Source organism: Muscardinus avellanarius (genome assembly GCF_963383645.1).
Source record: "Muscardinus avellanarius genome assembly, chromosome: 3".
Taxonomy (NCBI): domain Eukaryota; kingdom Metazoa; phylum Chordata; class Mammalia; order Rodentia; family Gliridae; genus Muscardinus; species Muscardinus avellanarius.
The window spans coordinates 134,217-151,035 of record NC_137788.1 but is presented as its reverse complement, the minus strand read 5'-3'; the positions used below and the strand labels follow the sequence as shown (position 1 = coordinate 151,035).

Sequence of the window (16,819 nt, the reverse complement as noted above, 5' to 3'; positions counted from 1 at the left end):
CAGAAGTAAAACTGGACAAATTTGGCTTCATCAAAAGTAAGAACTTCTAGCCAGGTGTAATCCTAGTACTTGGTAGGCTGAGACAGGATTACAGGTTCTAAGATAGCCTCAGCTACTTAGGGAGAACTTTGTTTTGTTTTGTTTTGTTTTGTTTTGTTTGCGGGTCTGGGGATGGAACCGAGGGGCATTTGATCTCCGAGCTACATTCCCTGCCCTATTTTTTATTCTTTATTTTGAAACCGGGTCTCACTGAGTTGCAGAGGGCCTCACTAAGTAGCTGAGGCTGTCCTTGAACCACGATCATCTGGCCTCAGCCTCCCAAATGCTGAGATTACAAGCGTGTGCCACTGTACCCGGCTAGGGAGAACTATTTCAAAATTAAAAAGTGAGCCGGGAGTGGTGGTGCACGCTTGTAATCCCAGCATTCGGGAGGCTGAGACCTGGAGGATCACAGTTCGCGGACAGCCTCAGCTACTTAGTGAGGTCCTCTGCAACTCAATGAGACCCGGTTTCAAAATAAAGAATAAAAAATAGGGCAGGGGGTGTAGTTCAGAGGTTGAATGCCCCTGGGTTCCATCCCCAGACCCACAAAAAAAAAAAAAAAAAAAAAAAAGAAAGAAAGAAAGAAGCCTGTCTCTCTATAGAACACAACAGAGCTCCTGGGTGGAGGTGGGCCTCCCAGTGGAGTCCTGGTGCCCTCTAGTGGTACCGAGGAACATGGCAGGCTGAGCTTCACCCAGACATTCAGCTAGGTCCTGGGTCTGTCCTCTATGTCCATCCACCCACTCGTGCAATTCTGTGCCAGGAATTGGGGCTTCCACTGTAGATTTGGGTTATGAAGGTGGTATGTAGTCAGGTGTAGTGTTGCACACCTATAATACCAGTACTTGGGAGTCTGAGATAGGAGGCTCATAGGTTTATTAAGGCCAGCCTCAGCTACTTTGTGAGAGCTCACAGGTAGAACATCCTGGGTTCAGTCACCACCACCACCACCATCACTACTACTATTAATAATGATAAATTGGGCATGGTGGTGCACACTTGTAATCCCAGCATTTGGGAGGCTGAGACAGGAGAATCACAGGTTCACTTCCAGCCTCAGTTACTTAGTGAGGTCCTTTGCAACTCAATGAGACCCTGTTTAAAATAAAGAATAAAAAAATAGGGCCAGGCGTGGTGGTGCACACTTGTAATCCCAGCATTTGGGAGGTGGAGACCAGAGGATAACGGTTTGCGGACAGCCTCAGCTACTTAGTGAGGCCCTTCGCAACTCAGTGAGATCCTGTTTCAAAAAATACAAAAGACTAAAAAATAGGACTGAGAGAGGTAGAATGTCCCTGGGTTCCATCCCCAGTACTGAAAAAAAAAAAAAAGGCCAGGGGTGGAGCTCGGAAGTAGGAATGCCCCTGCGTTCCATCCCCAGTCTCTCTCTCTCTCTCTCTCTCTCTCTCTCTCTCTCTCTCTCTCTCTCTCCCCTCTCCCTCTCCCTCTCCCTCTCTCCTCTCTCCTCTCTCCTCTCTCCTCTCTCTCATCATCTATCTCTATCTATCTATCTATTTATATCTATATCTATATCTATCTATCAATCTATCTACCATCTATCTATATACTGGGGATTTAGCCCAGGGGCATTCTACCTCCGAGCTATACCCAAGCCGCTTTTATTTAGTTTTTGAAACAGGGTCTTGCCATGTTGCTGAGGCTGGTTTTCAATCTGGAATTCTCCTATCTCAGCTTCCCAAGTATTGAGATTACAGGTATGTGCCACTGCACCCAACAACCTCCTATTCCTCCCCCTTCTGCTCTTCCTCCTCCTGATCCTGCTCTTCCTGCTCCTCCTGCTCCTCCTCCTCCTGCTTCTCCTGCTCCCCCTCCTCCTGCTCCTGCTTTTCCTGCTCCTGCTCCTCCTCCTCCTCCTCCTCCTGCTACACCTCCCTCTCCTCCTGCTCCCCCTCCTCCTGCTCCTCCTCCTTCTACTGGGATTAAACCCAGGGGGCATTCTACCTCTGAGCTACACCGCAGCCCTTTTTATTTTGAAATAGTGTCTCACTAAGTTCCTGAGGGTCTTGCTAAATTGCTGAGACTGGCCTCAAATCAGCAATCCTCCTGTCTCAGCTCTTAAGCACTGGGATTCCAGATGTGTGCCACCACACCTGGCTCCAGTTTCCTTATCATTAAAGAATTTGACTTTTACTATAATGTGATGCCACCGTGGATCCAGGACACCCAAGGGCAAAGGTGATCCAAGGAGGCCCCGGGACTCCGCCTCCTGCAGTGGGATGTGTGTCGATACATTGCTTGGGAAACCACTTTGCAGAAACTTCTGGAGCTCCCCTGTGGCTCCTGGGAAAACTCCAGAATGTTCACAGCGTCCCTGTCTGCAGAGCAGCCAACTGGGACAACCTGGTCCCTCCCACAGCAGCCACAGAGGAAGCCCCACGAAGCTGAAGGCCCGTTAGGCGTGGCTCTGTTTACATAATCTCCAAGCTTGGCTTCACCTGCCTCCTTGGGACTGGTGCCTTGTGGTCCTGACACCCGTTCTAGACAGTGGGTAGGGTAGGAGCAGGGCTAGGGGACCCATCTTTGCCACGCACAGGCTGTGTGTAGATTGCCCACCTTCTGAGTCCTGTGTCTTTCAGAAAGAAGGGCTCTTCCTGTGCCCTGTCAGGAGGGTTGAGTTCACAGAAAGGCCTTCGGGGTCCTGGCGACAGCCCTGCCAGAGGCTGTGTTGCCCCACACCAAGTTGCTTTGTCTTGGGCTCGCCCACCTTGGGGGGGTTCGAGGTCAGGAGTAAACAGCTTTGTGCCCCTCCTGACCCTCTGTGAGGCCCACAATCATGCCCACTTTGGTTCTCTCCACAGAAAACAATGGATGCCCGCCTGTCCGCAATCCCCATGGGCAGGTTCAGCAATGTCCCGGGGAAGCTCATGACCTCTGGAGTTGGGCCAGGGAGGCACAGGCCCTATCCGGGTCTGCAGTGCCCATCTGCAAAGCCGGGCTGGGGACATTCCAGGTGGGGTGGCAGTGCTGAGGTCTCAGCACTGGGTAGAAGCACAGGTGGTTGTGCTTAGGAAACCAAGGCCTGTGTTGTACTAATCGCTGGTCAGCGTTCCCTGCCGGGAATTGCCTGTGACCTTGGCCAATGCCTGCCTTGGGCCTGGCCTCGCTTCAGGAAGGCGTCCCTCACATAGCTGGAGGCCCCTCAAATGCCATCTATTTGTGGCCCAGGCCCTGACTTTGGCATGGGTCACATGTGAGCACAGGGACAGAGTATTTTGGGCATTGGGGGGAGGAGCTTACAGGCAGAGGAGACCGGCACCATGCCGCCAGGGACAGCCAGCTCAGACGCCCAGCTCCACTCCCCCGGCTGGTGCCGAGATCCAGGTAGGACGCAGTCAGCCCCTCACTCCTGGGCAAGGGTCCCAGTGGCAGGTGGTGCCCACAGACCCTCTCCAGTGGCCAGGGAGGGGGCGCGACTCAGTGGGTAGGAAGCCACAGTGCCCTCCTCTGGGCATCCCAGCCAGTGGCCTCCCGTCCCTCTGGGTCTGGCCGTCAGCAGCTGGGTCACCTTGGTTCACTGAGATGTGGCAGGGCAGGGCAGTGAGCAGCTGGGTGGCATGGGCCAGGGGAGCAGACCCCGGGACCTCCCAAGAAGACTGCTGGGGCCAGGGGGCTCAGCTCTGCTCACGGCACCTGGCTTCGGCCCTTCCTGCTGACTCCTGACCTCCGGCCAGCACCAGCATGCCCTGGTGAGCTGAGAGCAAGCAAGGTCATCACCTCGATGGCTGGTCACCTGCTGAACACTGCGGCCTCTGTCCTGGGGCGTGCTGGGCAGGCCAGGGCTGGCCCTCTGCGGGGGCTGGAGAAACCGAGGAAGGGAGGCTGGCCCTGCCGCGGAAGTCTGCGGGCTGAGGAGCAGCACCGCCTGGGAACTTTAGTGTACTCGGTAGCGTGGTCATACGCGACCCTGGGGCCGTGACAACGTGCCGTGGTAAAGGTACCATTTGGGCTTTATTTTGAATTAGGGAAAGTGGGAGATGGGAGTTTTCTAACTCAGAAGAAACAACTCTACTTTCTTTCAGGGTGGAGATGGTGTGCCAGGGCAGTTGGGGGCGCCCTTGGGGCAGATGGGGCGGTGGTCACATGTGCGAGTCAGCACCCAGGGCCTGGATCCCTGAAGATGTCACCCAGGCCCGAGTACCACCACTCCTGCACCTCTGCTAGCCGTGATGGACAACTTCCAGTACAGCATCCAGCTCAGCGACCAGGACTGGGCCGAGTTCTCTGCCGCCGCTGAAGAGTGTGGTCTCCTGCAGGCTGGCCTGGCCTCTGGGGACGAGCTCTTGTCCAGTGACATTGACCAAGGGGACAGCAGTGGCAGCAGCCCCCCTGGGCCCCCGCCCCTTCTCACTGGGCAGCTGGCCCCCGGGGGGAGGGGCTGGCGAGCCTGTGCTGAGGGCACCGCAGCTGCCTGGGGGCAGGTCAGCAGGCCTCCTTGTGAGCCTGTCCTGGCTCTGGTCGCTGGTCAGCAGGCAGCCGGCACGTCCGCACAGTCAGAAGCTGTGCCGAACCCCTGCTCAAGCGCCGCCTCTCCCAGCCCAAGCTCATCTGTCTTGGGGCCGGCAGCTTCCAGAGAGGAGATGCAGAGGCTGCTGCAGGGCCCTGCCCCCAGCACCCCTGGGGAGCCCCCTCGGAGCCCCGAGTCTGCTGGCCGTGGTGCTACCCCACAAAAGCCCCCTGACAGCCCTGGAGTTCCACCACGGAGTCCCAGCCGCAAGAAGAGACGTGCTGTGGGCGCCAAGAAGGGCGGGCGCTCAGGAGCCCTAGGCCCTGACGCTCGGCCTGGCTCTCCTCTGCTCTCCGCGGACACAACTGAGGGAGGCCCAGGCCTAGCTGGGCCCACAAAGCTGGAGGCCGGATTCCAGCAGGACGAGTTGAAGCCGGACTCTGCAGGTGTCCCCAAGCAGGTTGCCAGAGGAGGGCTGGGCTTAGACTTGCCCACACTGGGACCCATAACTGAGCAAGGTGCAGACCAGATCAGAATGACCCCCAGAGCTGAGCCACACATGCTGTCTGTGTCTGCCCAGGATGCTCCTCCGGGTGTCTCCATGGCGGAGCCAGATATGGCTCTGTCTACATCTGCCTCCAAGCCTCCACCCAACATGGGTCTGTCCACACCTGCCTCTGAGCCTGACATAGCTTTGTCTACACCTGCCTCCAAGCCTCAACTCCACATGGATCTGTCCACACCTGCCTCCAAGCCCCAGCCTGACATGGCTTCGTCTACACCTGCTCTCAAGCCCCAGCCTGACATGGCTTCGTCTACACCTGCTCTCAAGCCCCAGCCTGACATGGCTTCGTCTACACCTGCTCTCAAGCCCCAGCCTGACATGGCTTCGTCTATACCTGCCTCCAAGCCCCAGCCTGACATGGCTTCGTCTACACCTGCTCTGAAGCCCCAGCCTGACATGGCTTCGTCTATACCTGCCTCCAAGCCTCAGCCTGACATGGCTTCGTCTATACCTGCTCTGAAGCCCCAGCCTGACATGGCTTTGTCTACACCTGCCTCCAAGCCCCAGTCTGACATGGCTTCATCTACATCTGCCTCCAAGCTCCAGCCTGACATAGGCCTATCTACACCTGTCTCTGAGCCTCCCGCGGCCTTGGCTGCACCTGCCCTCAGGCCCCTGCACAGGGCCGGGTTTGTCCCAGCCTCCCGGGCAGAGGTGGAGATGTGCGCCCCTGCTTTGGGGACGGAGCCAGGCCAGGCCCCACCCCTTCCCGGTGCTTCTGAGTCTGATGCAGGGGTGGCAACACCTGCCTGCCGGGATGAGGCTGCCGAGCCCTCCCGGTCTCCTGCTCCCCAGGCTGAGTGTGAGGTGGAGACAGAGGTGGTTGTCCCTTCAGGGGGACACCAGGAGAGGCCTAGAGACGCCTCTGCAGGGGCCCCAGGACTTCCCTCAGGGGGGCTCCCACTGGGTTCCATGCCAGCCCCCAAGAGGAAGAAAGTACGATTCTCCATGGTCATGGCCAGCCCTGAGGAGCCAGGGCCGGGAGAGGCCCAGGGCCCAACCTCGCCAGCCATAGCCCGTCCCTCAGCCCCGAGGACAACGACAGGGGGCCGTGGGGGCTCCGCAGCCTGGGATGCTGTGGCAGTTGGGCCCCGGTCCCCCCAGCCTCGGATCCTCAAGCGCCTGCAGCCCCCCGCCCCCTCTGCTTCCGCAGGGCCAGGGCCTGGGAGCTGCTTCGCAGTGACCCTCCCAGAGGCCTATGAGTTCTTTTTCTGCGACACCATCAAAGAGGAAGATGAAGATGCCGAGGAGGAGGAGGCAGCAGCCGGCCAGCTGGGTGAATTCCAGTGGCCGGACACGTGCGAGTTCTTCTTCCGGGACTTCAGGACCCAAAGGTTGAGGCACAGGGGTGGCTGCTCCCCGGCCCCACCCCTGAGAGCTGATCCTGGGCCGTGCGCACCCCCAGGGGACCCCGTGCCCATCTCCATCCCTGAGGCCTATGAACACTTCTTTGGGGAGGACAGGCTTGGTGACATGCTGGCACCAGATGCCCTCCTCCAGCTGCAGGCTTTGGAGCCCCTTCCAGAAGTGGGGCCTGGACCCCAGACCATGCCTGGCTCAGCCACGGCGGAGCAGCTCAGCCTGGCACTCACACAGGCAGGTGCGTGTCGCTCAGACCCACGGCAGGCCAGGCCCCGGGGAACACACTGTCCAGGGAGCCTGGCCAGGAGGGCAAGGGGGAGGGGGAGGATCCTGGTCAGTCCATGGGGGACCTTGGGGACCTGTCGGGAAGAAAGAGCAAGCTCCCAGGCATCCCAGGGCACAGTCCACATGGGGCAGCCCAGGCCAGAAACCACAGCCATTTAGGGGTTGGCTGGGCCCTGACCACCAGAGGCCAGCAGCACAGTTCCCAGCCTCTCATGGTGGGTGCTGGGGGCCACTCCTGCGTAGGCCTGGCAGCCTCTAGGGTCAGGCACTGTGAGCTGCTCACTCTCTCCGGAAGCTGCTTACAGACCAGGAAACAGAGGACCCCAGAGACAACTGATCAAGCTGTTCTGATTCAACCATGACACATGCCACTCGGGGTCTTGGGGCAGAGATGTCACAGGGAAGATGTGACTCACACAGCCATGTCCAGGAGGATGATCCCCAGGGTACATGTGTTCAGGGCAGACATGAGAGGACAGATGACTCTCAGGGCAGATTGTATGCAAGGATGTGTTTGTCTCAGGAGAGACGTGTCTCTTGGCAGATGTGGCCAGGACGGACATGTTCAGGCACTGTATGCAAGGACACCTTTGTCCAGGAGAGACACGGCCAGGGCACACTGGTCCTGGGGAGATGACTTGTAGGACAGACTGCATCCGGGCAGGTGTGTCCAAGGCAGAGTGGAGCTGAGGTGCCCTTCTCTTGCCCAGGGGAGCCCCGCAGTCTCTTCACCTCCTCTGCCTTGAGCCAAAAAGACATGTGCCTGGTGTTTGTGGCCTTTGCAACTTGGGCTGTGAGAACCTCAGATCTACATGCCCCGGATGCTTGGAAAACAGGTGCGGGGTCTTGGGCAGAGGGAGCTGGGGCCTGGAGGTCAGAGGGAGGGGCCTTGCCGGGTCGAAGGGAGGAGGGGCACACAGGAGGCCTGGCCTTCTGCCCTGACCTTGCTTCTCTCTGTGGCAGACCTGGCTTTCCCCTCCCCCTGCCTTAACCCCTCCCTCAGTACTATGCCATGTGGCCAAGGTGGTGACTGGCCAGAGCTGGCACCTAGGGACCTTGTGCTTTTCTTGCAGTCTTGCTTGCCAACTTAGGCACCATCTCAGCTATCCGCTACTTCCGCCGGCGGGTGGAGCGAGGGCAGAGCCCCAGGCGCAGCCGCAGCCCCAGCCCCAGCTCCTAGGAGCCAGGCCTGGCCCAGGAAGACACCAGACAAGGAGGAGCCAAGCACAGGTGCCAGGACGCCCTCTTCCCTGCCCTCTGACCCATCCTCCACGGCGTCCAGGAGGGAGCCTGCATCCTTGCTCCCTAGGCCTACATCTGAGGACCCCAGCAGGAGGGAGGGGATTTGCAAGTCTGGGTGGGTAGGGGCTGAGCAGGGAGCTGGTTAGTAAGTTATTAGTAAATAAAAAACACAGAGCACCCAGTTAAATTTGCATTTCAGGTATGCAATATTTGGGACATGCTTAAATATTAAGAAATTAGTGTTCTTTATCTAGAATTTAACTTAACCGAGCATTCTGATCATGCAAGTGAGATAAGTGGCTGGAGAGGACTGTGGAATGATGTGTGTCAGAGCACAGCAGGCCGGGGCCAGGGGGCCAGAGCCAGGACAGCCAGGGCCTGCAAAGCTGGGGTGCGTTCCAGGGGGCCAGAGCCAGGATGGCCAGGGCCTGCAAAGCTGGGGTGCGTTCCAGGGACACTGCCCTGCTCACAAGTAGGCTGGGCTGGGCTCCTCAGGTCCCTGAGTCTGAGGGACTATGGACAAGGTCTGCCTAGGATCTGGTCTGAGTCAGTGAGCAGGTACCAGAGGGCTGCCTCTGTGGGGTAGGAGTGTGTGTGGAGGAAATCAGCCCCTCTTTTAGGAAGCACCAGGTGAGGGTGCAAATGGAACTCGGTGCCCTTGTGTGGAAGGACTGGCTCCTGGGATGGTCCCAGGAGTTACCACGAGAGTTCACGTAGGGGCTGAGGCCGAGAGGTTGGAGATGGGATGGGAAGTTGAGCAAGGAGCAGAGCACTGGTGGGTGCAGGGACCCAGGAAGTGGGAGACCCTGGATGATCAGTGGAGGACATGGGTTTATAGCACCAATAAAATCTCCTTTCCCTCTCCCTCCTCTATGGTGTCCTGTCTCAGATGTGGCCCCTCCCTCCCTCCTGGCTAGGCACCTCACACCTTGCTGGGCCTCGAACCTCTGCCCCTGCCGGCTGGACTGGCTTCACTATACTTCACATCCGTGTTGTGTTGCCCATTGTGTTCCCTCCCAACTCCCTCCCTCAGGGTCGAGCTTCACAGTGGCGTGGTGGACACCCAGGACCTCCCTGAGGCTCCTCTCTGGACTGTGGCCAGCCACGCTGGCCAGGGTCCCTAGGAACCACGTGCTTTCTCTGGCCACTGCAGCTGCCTGCAGAGATGAAGAACCAGAGCTGGGGGTGCGCCTTCTGCCTCGGGTCCTAGAGCCACCCTTGACCTGCTGGGGTCAGCCCGATGTGGGCCTTGATGTGGGTCAAGGGGGCAGGGCACACTGACAGCCCGTGGTTCTGAGTAGCAACCCTGGCTGGGCGTCAGATCCACTGGATGAGCCCCCCTTCGGCCTCAGGCCTCCGGAGACGAGGCCACTTCTGGTGGGAGGGAGATGAAGTCTTGTCCCAGCTAGGGGGGTCGCCATCTGGTGGGGAGGGCAGAGACACACATTTGGCATGCGGGAGGCAAGACCCTGTTTCTTACCAGGGAAGGAGGCAGGACCCTCACGCACCTGGGGGAGGCGGCACGGGGCTGGGAGAAGCGTCCCTGGCAGGGGAGACCTGGGAAACAATCACAAGTCAGACGAGACAGGCACAGCGCCCGGGGGTGGGGGGTGGGGGGCTGGGAGTGTCCCCTGGAATCTGCCAGACCCCAGCTGCCTCCACCCCCTGTCCTGCCCGCCTCCTATCTCTGTCCCTGCTCTCTACCTCCTCTTCCTCTCTCTGTCCTCTTGCAGTCCTAGGAAGTCCCCAACAGCACCCCTGAGCCCAGAGACTGAAGCCTTGTCACACTGGTTGGGGCTGCTACTCACAAGTTGAGGGGAGTCTGGGGGCCGCGGTCCTCGGCCCTTGACGGAGCCTCGGTGCCTGTGAGAAGCTCGGTGCTGCAGGGCTCCTTTCTTGGAGAACAAGTGGGGACCTGGGGGGCCAGGGGGGCTGGAGCATCCAGAGCCAGGGTCCAAGACAGGCACAGACACGGGAACCAGAGGGAACGGGCTCAAGGGCTCAGATCCAGGTGCGTTCTGCGTTGCACTGAGGAACTGCCGGGAATGTGTGGGTGACCAGAGGCCCTGGGCTGGGGCCACTGTGGGGCCCAAGGACCTCTAGCCCAGAGCCCTCAGGCTCCATCACAGCAAGCCAACCTTGGGCTTGCATCCTACCCCCTGCCTTCCACCCCTGCCACCACCAGGGACTAACCTCATCCAGACCCCGCACATCTGTGATCTTGCGGTGGGAAGTGGCGGGGGGTGTGTAGGGATCGGCATAGAGTGGGGAGTGTGGTGCCTCCAAAGGGTGGTCTGGGGCCTCTGGGCTGCCCTCCAGGCCCGACCCGCTCACCTGCAGGGAAGACGTGGGAGAGACATGTTTCTCCAGCTAAGAGCAGCCAGAGCCTTTCATCCTCCTTGAAAGAGGTGTTGGGGTTAATGACAGAGGCAAGCCGTCCTGGAGCCGGAGCCGGCACAAACTGGGCACCTTGGTCAGATCCAGGCGCATGTGCACTGGTGCGGCCGAGCTGGGCAGCTCCCCTCCAGCCTGACCCCTGGGGGACCGGCTGCTGCGTCTCAGTTCTGCTCTCCGTCGACCAATGCTGGCGCAGTCAGGGTTGGACTGGGCCTGTGGGAGACCAAGAACCTTCTAGAAAGCTCCCTGGGCTCCTCGCTTATATAATCCTCTGAGGAGCACCCTCCAGTCTAAGACCCCTCCCTGAGGAACCAGGGTCCAGGCTGAGGTTAAGAGTAATGGGACCCAAGACTCCCCAGCATGCAAGTCTCCTGGCTTCTGCCACCCTTCCTCTGCCAACCTCAGGTACTCACAGGTGCAGGCTGGGCCAGGCAACCTGCAATGGATGGCCCTGAGGACTCAGGAAGGGAGTGGCTGGTGTGGGTGGAGCGGGCTGCTGGGCACCCCGAGTCCCAGCTGGTCCGTCCATCTGAAGAGAGTGAGCCTCGGATGCCCCCCATAACCTGGGCAGCCAGGGGGTGAGTGGACAGCTTATCCCTGCTCCTGTCCACCATGCCTGGACCACCTCTCCACCCAGGGTGTGAGCTGCGGGGTCCCAGCTGGCCCCTCACCTGTGCAGGCCCCTGTAGCCCTGGAACGCTCTCAGGGCTGGGCAGTAGGGGGATCCCGTCCCTGCGGGAGACGGTGCGGAGACAGAGCAGCCAATGGCTGTAGTCCTCGTAACTAGCACACACCACGCGGATGGTGTTGATGAGGCGGCCTGGCACACAGACACTGTGAGGCAGGGGCCCAGCAGGACGTGCTGTGCCACACACAACCCCCAGTAAGGATAAAGGGCATCCACAGGCCCACACCCGCTCCCAGTTGCCCTATCGGGCTGGGCAAAGGACCCACCTTCAATCAGGAAGGAGCGGATCTGCTTTTCCCGCTCTTCCAGGTTGATGTGGATAGCACTGAGCGGCAGCTCCCCCTGCGAGCGACGGAACAGTAAGGACTGGGCCTCCCTGGGCAGCCCCCAACCCTGCCTGGCCCCATTCCATGCTGGGCTGGGCACAGCACTCTGACAGCTTGGCACTGAGGCTGGCAGACGGAGGGAGACTGAGCAGTTTGCCCGCTGCCCCAGGGACATGCACACCCTGGCCTCCTGCCACTAGCCTCTGGCAAACACAGACAGGGACTCAGCAGGACTGACAGGGAAGCCCTCGTGTGTTTTTCTATGTGTGTTCCAGAGTGACATGCTCCAGCATGGAATGGAGACCATGCAGACTCATGTGCACAGGTGCAGGTGCCCGCCCGCCTGCCCAGCAAGGTGCTGGAAGATGCTGCACAGGGCATGACTGCCAGAGGGCAGCCCCACCCCACCCCACCTGCCCTGGGCGATGGCCTGGCAGGTGGCTGGGGACCTACCTCAGGAGGAGGTAGGTGTTCCAGGCAGGGATTCTTCTTCCATTCCATTATGGAGCTGAGACCAGACTGACCAGTCAGGGGGCCGGATGGGCAGGCCCTGCACTCTGTCCCAACAGGCCCTGACATACAGGTTCTTCCCGAGTCACAACCCCCACCCTGCACAGTGTGCCTCCTGGGCGGACCTACTGTGGGGAGGACCCACCTTGAAGCCAAGCCCATCTGGCTCCTCAGAGAAGATGGCCAGGGACGTTGGGTACAGGACCAGGAGCCGGTCCCACTGCTCCTGTTGGGGGAGGAGGATGGAGTTGGGGCTGGACACCCAGGGCACACCCCATCTGCCCCTGCACCCTCCCCATGCCCCTCACCCCCCACCTGTGCCGGCAGGTGCTGCAGCTTGACCCTCGAGGCACAGATGGCGGTGCCCACAGATTCGCGCCCCGATGCTCTCCGCAGCCGGGTGAGGCGGCGCTGCAGGGTCCAGAGGAGCTCATCCACGAGGGGACCCTAGGAAAGGACAGGAGGAGGTCAGGGTGGCTGGGGGTGGGTGGGGAGGGACGTGCAGGCGCGCTTGACACTGACCTGTGGGGGCACCGAGTGGCGGCGCCTGGGTTCCCCCAGGAGGGCCATCTGCTTCTCCAGGTGGTAGAGCCAGCAGCTGAGCTCAGCCTCGCTGGGGCAGAGGACGAGGAGGGGGGCGGGCAGTGGGCCTGGGGGAGGAGCAGAGTGGACTTGGCAGGTCCTGGATTAGGGTGCCCAGAGCCCAAGGAAAGGCCCTTGGGTCAACCCTGGAGCCCTAGCGAGAGGCACCCTCCTGGGGGCCCGAACAGCACCCCACACACACCTGTAATCCGGAAGCTGTGCTCTCTGGACCCTTCGAGCCGACAGATGCTCAACTCCGTCAGTGGCAAGAGCCCCTGCCAGGGCACAGGGTAGGAGGGGCTGTGGTAACTCCCAGGGGACTAGGCCTCCCTCCCCTCAGCCCACACCCCTCACCTGGAAAGTGAGTCCCTCAGAGCCGTGGGCCTGGAAGTAGAGATGGGAGGGGAACAGCTCCAGGTAGCAGTCACTGATGTCCTAGGGAAGAGCAGGCCCGTCTGAACCACTGGGCAGGCCCCAGTCAGCAGCACATTGGCCCCCCAGCCTGCTCCGACCTGGCCCCACCTGGCTGTGCTGGAACCGCAGCTGGACCTTGGCATAGTGCACAAGTTGGCCTAGGTTCCTCACGGGCACCTTCCGCCGCCCTTTCTTAAACACACTCAGGAACGGCTGCTCCAAGTTCTCTGACTGGCTTTCCAGGCCCGGGAAGTCCTGGGGGAGCAGGGCTTAGGGAGGGGCCAGATAAGACCATTGCCCAGCCTATCACGCAGCCACCATACCAGGTCACAGGATACATGTATCACAAGTATGTGCAGGCCTTCCACACACGCACAGCCTCCTCACATAGAAATGGTGTGGCAGAATACACACACACACACACACACACACACACACACACACAGCTGTCTCACAGTCAGAGTTGCCTGGTCCAAGGCAGGACAGTGAGGTTGGGACTTAGTGGCTTCAAGCCTTATCTTTATGTCTCCTATATCAGGCACACGTATTTTTTTTTTTCCAACTTTCCCCAGATTTGTCAAAGAAGCTTTGGCAGGCAGGCGTGCAGTACTCAGGAGGCTGAGACAGGAGGATCACAGGTTTGGGGCCTGTGATCAGCTACTTAGTGAGGCCTTCCACAACTCAGTGAGATCCTATTTCAAAATAAGGAATAAAATATTGGGCTAGGGGTATAGCTCAGAGGTAGAATGCCCCTGGGTTCAATCCCCAGTAACCCCCCCCACACACACACACAAAAGCTTTGGTGTATCTGGATAAGGTGATCCTTAAAACCCTCCTGGTGTCCCCAGTGTCAACTGGTAATTCTTTAATTCCTGGTTCTACAAAAAACAAAAACAAACAGAAACCCAGCCCCATTTTGCAACATCCAATTTCCTTGGTGTAAATACTCCTGCCACAACCCAGTTTGAGCAACCGTGATGTCAGGGCGAGCGGGTTGGTTGGTCTCCTGAGCTTGTGCTGCCTACAGTCACACCATGCATCGCACTTAGAGCCCGAGCCGAGGTCTGGCAGCAGCAGGGCCTCTGTGCCTGCCCAGCTCCTCTCCCTCACTCTCTGGGCATCGGGCACATCCCTGTCTCTCAACCTTCACTCTGGCTGTTCCCTCTGCTGGGACTGCTCAGCCCTAAGTCCCCACCTTCAGACTTTGCTCAGGCCTCACCTGCTCCCTGGCTGGACAACCCAAAATCACAGCCTTTGCTCTTCTCCCCAGCTGGCTGACCACAGCCTGACTCACTGTATCTTACTTATTCATTTTGTGTCACTGCCATGGAATTGGAACAGGGTCTTTGTTGGTTCACTGCTGTACCCCTGTAGCCTGCAGCCTGCTTGGGGGAGTCATGCACATCTGCTGGGGGTACTTCACCAGTCAGGGCAGAGAGTCCTCCACAATGGGGTCAGACAGGGCTAAATGGCAAGAGAGGGTTGTGGCTGACAGGTCTGGGATAAGTTGTATAGGGCCACGCTTCCTTTGGAAGCTGCCATCTGCAGGCTGATGCATCCTGGCCAAGCTGAGCTGCCCCTTGGGCAAGCCTAGGAATGTGAAAAGACAGACACACAGCTCCTCCGTCTCCCTGCTTCTGGGTGGGGCTTCCTGCACCCACACCCAGTGTGGGAACTGATCCGGGATGACACCCTCAAAAACTAGGCCATGAATCAGTGCGGGCTATGCAGCTGGTACTGTGACCCAGGCTCTGTCTTGGGGCCCAGCAGGACTCACAGCACAGGTGTGGATTCTATGTTCCACCAGGGCTTCTCTGGGTAGCCCCACCTCCCAAGGCTCAGCAAGTCCTGCCCCCTCTTTAGTTATTGTGTCCTGGCAAGCAAAGACCATGCGGGGCCACTGTGCTTCTTGGGACTTCCCCAGGGGCCACAGGGCAGGTCCTGGGCTGGACAGAAGGAGTCGAGGTCTGAGATGAGGCCACACGGAGGGGCCCCACTAGGTAGGGCCAGGCTCCTCTTCCCGAGGTAGCATGGTTTCTGAAGTAGGCACCTGCCTACAGGAGCCTTGGGACCTCAGAGCCTGGTGGGGCAGGGGAAAGTGGGCTCTGGGTGTCCATGCCATCTGCCCCAGCCCTGGACTGTCACAGATGTCCTCCCTGGGGATCCTCCTGATGCCTCCACTAACAGCAGAGCCTGATCCACCCTGGCAGGCCCAATCCCCCAGGATGGAGTTGCAGAGGGGGCTCCTACCAGACCTGCAGCCCAGGTACTCCCAGCCAAGGCCAGTGTGTGGGAAAGGGGCTGGGGTCCCTCCCTCTGCTAACCCCAATTTGTAAGAGGTGGAGGGTGGGCAGGAGTCAAGTTGCTCCCTTCCTGAGAGCCTGGCAAGTGCTGTGGGGGAAGGGGGCCAGCCGGGACAGGGTGCTGTGTGGGCTGTGGATTGTGGTTACCTGTCAGACACACCCAGGGAAAAACTGAGGTCTGGGGTAGGTGATCAGCTGGAGGGCGCAACACAGACGCATGCGCTAGGACCCACGCTACCTAGTCCCCGCGGGGGCGGAGTGGGCGCGGCCCCTTACAGTGTACTGCAGGCTGGGGAGGCCCCGCCCGACCGGCGGCCTGGCACTGGGCTCACCACTGACTCAGTACTGGCTTGGTTTCGCTCTCGACCTAGACAGACTTTCGACAGATGAGCTCCCCAGGGTGGGGCAGCGTCCAGTGCCCCTCACTTTGGATCTGAATCCCCCAGGCTGATGGGGAAGACCTGGGCTGGGCGAAGCCGCAAGTCGCGAGCACAGGGTCACACACGCTAGCGCTCCCAGGCACCCACCGCGCCAGCGCCGAGGCATCACGCTGCTCCGGCCCGACACACCCCCTCACCGTTCCGGGGATGTAGTAGAAGATCTTGTCTGCCGCGGTGTCCCCGTCGGCGCCATTCTCAGCACCAAACAGGCCGGCCAGCTTCCTCGCGCTGTCTTCTCTGGGCACGAGGGAAAGGGGGCTCAGGGAGGGCCCGGCTCTGGAGCCAGGTAAAGGGAGAGCCCGCGCCTGGGCGGCTGAGCCCCTCCCCTCACCTGTGTCCCTTCAGAGAAGGCTTTCTGGAGAAGGAGGCCCGCAGCCTCCTGGGCGCCTGAGGGATGCAGTGGCTGTTCCCCATGGGTGGCAGTGGCTGCCTGAGCCGGCAGGTAGACTGTCTGGGTCCCGGTGTCATGAGCCTCCAGTCCCCGCCTCTCACTGGGGCGGGACTGGGGAGGCCCTGCCCCTACCCATGAGGTGGGGAGGAGCGCTGGGGGCGTGGCTCAGCCTCCCAGTGCAGGTGTGGGCTCAGGCCACCTTTGGGCCAGAGGACATCTCTGATGAGGCAAGGGCCCAAGCCCTAGCCTCCATTCTGCCATTCTGGACAGGAAGGGCCGCTAGGACTGTACACTGAGCGCCCTGCACCCCCCAAGTGAGTACACATCCTGTTTCTATGCCAACCCCAGTGGGTCTGAGTCACCAGTGACCTAGGGGGTGAGCACTCACCCTCTGCCACAAATGCAGGAATCTTCAATACCAGGAAAGGGAAGCGGAACCTTCCCCACCTCCCATCATGCCTGGGGTCAGCCTTCAATCCAGGCCAGCCAAGGGCCTCAAGGCTTAACCACACAGCCTCTCGCTGCCCAGAACAGTAATGCTCAGGTGGGGGGGGCCTGTCTTCCACATGAGACTCCCAGCCTCTCGGGACCAGCTGGCAGCTTGCTGTTGGTCCACTGTGACCCCACTAGTGGGGTCTGGACACTACTACAGCATCTGCCCACAGACTTCCGCCCCAGGGCCCAGACAGGACCCAAGGCTGCGTGGCACATCCACGAAGCATAGGGGACAAAAGGGGTCAGAGACAGACACTCAGCCCACAGCCCATGGAGCCCAAGAAACACATTTATTGTTCAAGTTGGCTCATA

The 16,819-nt window shown here is 59.8% G+C and overlaps 2 protein-coding genes across 2 annotated transcripts; one reads left to right on the top strand and one right to left on the bottom strand.

Annotated features, from left to right (window-relative positions):
* Positions 1-4,229: 4,229 nt before the first annotated feature.
* Positions 4,230-7,899, top strand: PERM1 (PPARGC1 and ESRR induced regulator, muscle 1; the record flags this gene model as incomplete). Its single annotated transcript, XM_080692699.1, has 3 exons — positions 4,230-6,672; positions 7,430-7,555; positions 7,793-7,899. The coding sequence occupies 3 exons, from the start codon at positions 4,230-4,232 to the stop codon at positions 7,897-7,899; spliced, it is 2,676 nt and encodes an 891-aa protein (XP_080548825.1).
* Positions 7,900-9,278: 1,379 nt separating this feature from the next.
* Positions 9,279-16,035, bottom strand: PLEKHN1 (pleckstrin homology domain containing N1; the record flags this gene model as incomplete). Its single annotated transcript, XM_080692388.1, is given in 17 exon segments — positions 9,279-9,437; positions 9,441-9,461; positions 9,465-9,518; positions 9,770-9,997; positions 10,155-10,295; positions 10,431-10,571; positions 10,772-10,921; positions 11,030-11,178; positions 11,313-11,388; positions 12,028-12,108; positions 12,198-12,329; positions 12,405-12,532; positions 12,667-12,739; positions 12,819-12,899; positions 12,987-13,133; positions 15,759-15,858; positions 15,953-16,035. Coding segments are annotated over 17 exon segments (1,944 nt in total).
* Between the last annotated feature and the right edge of the window lie 784 nt (positions 16,036-16,819).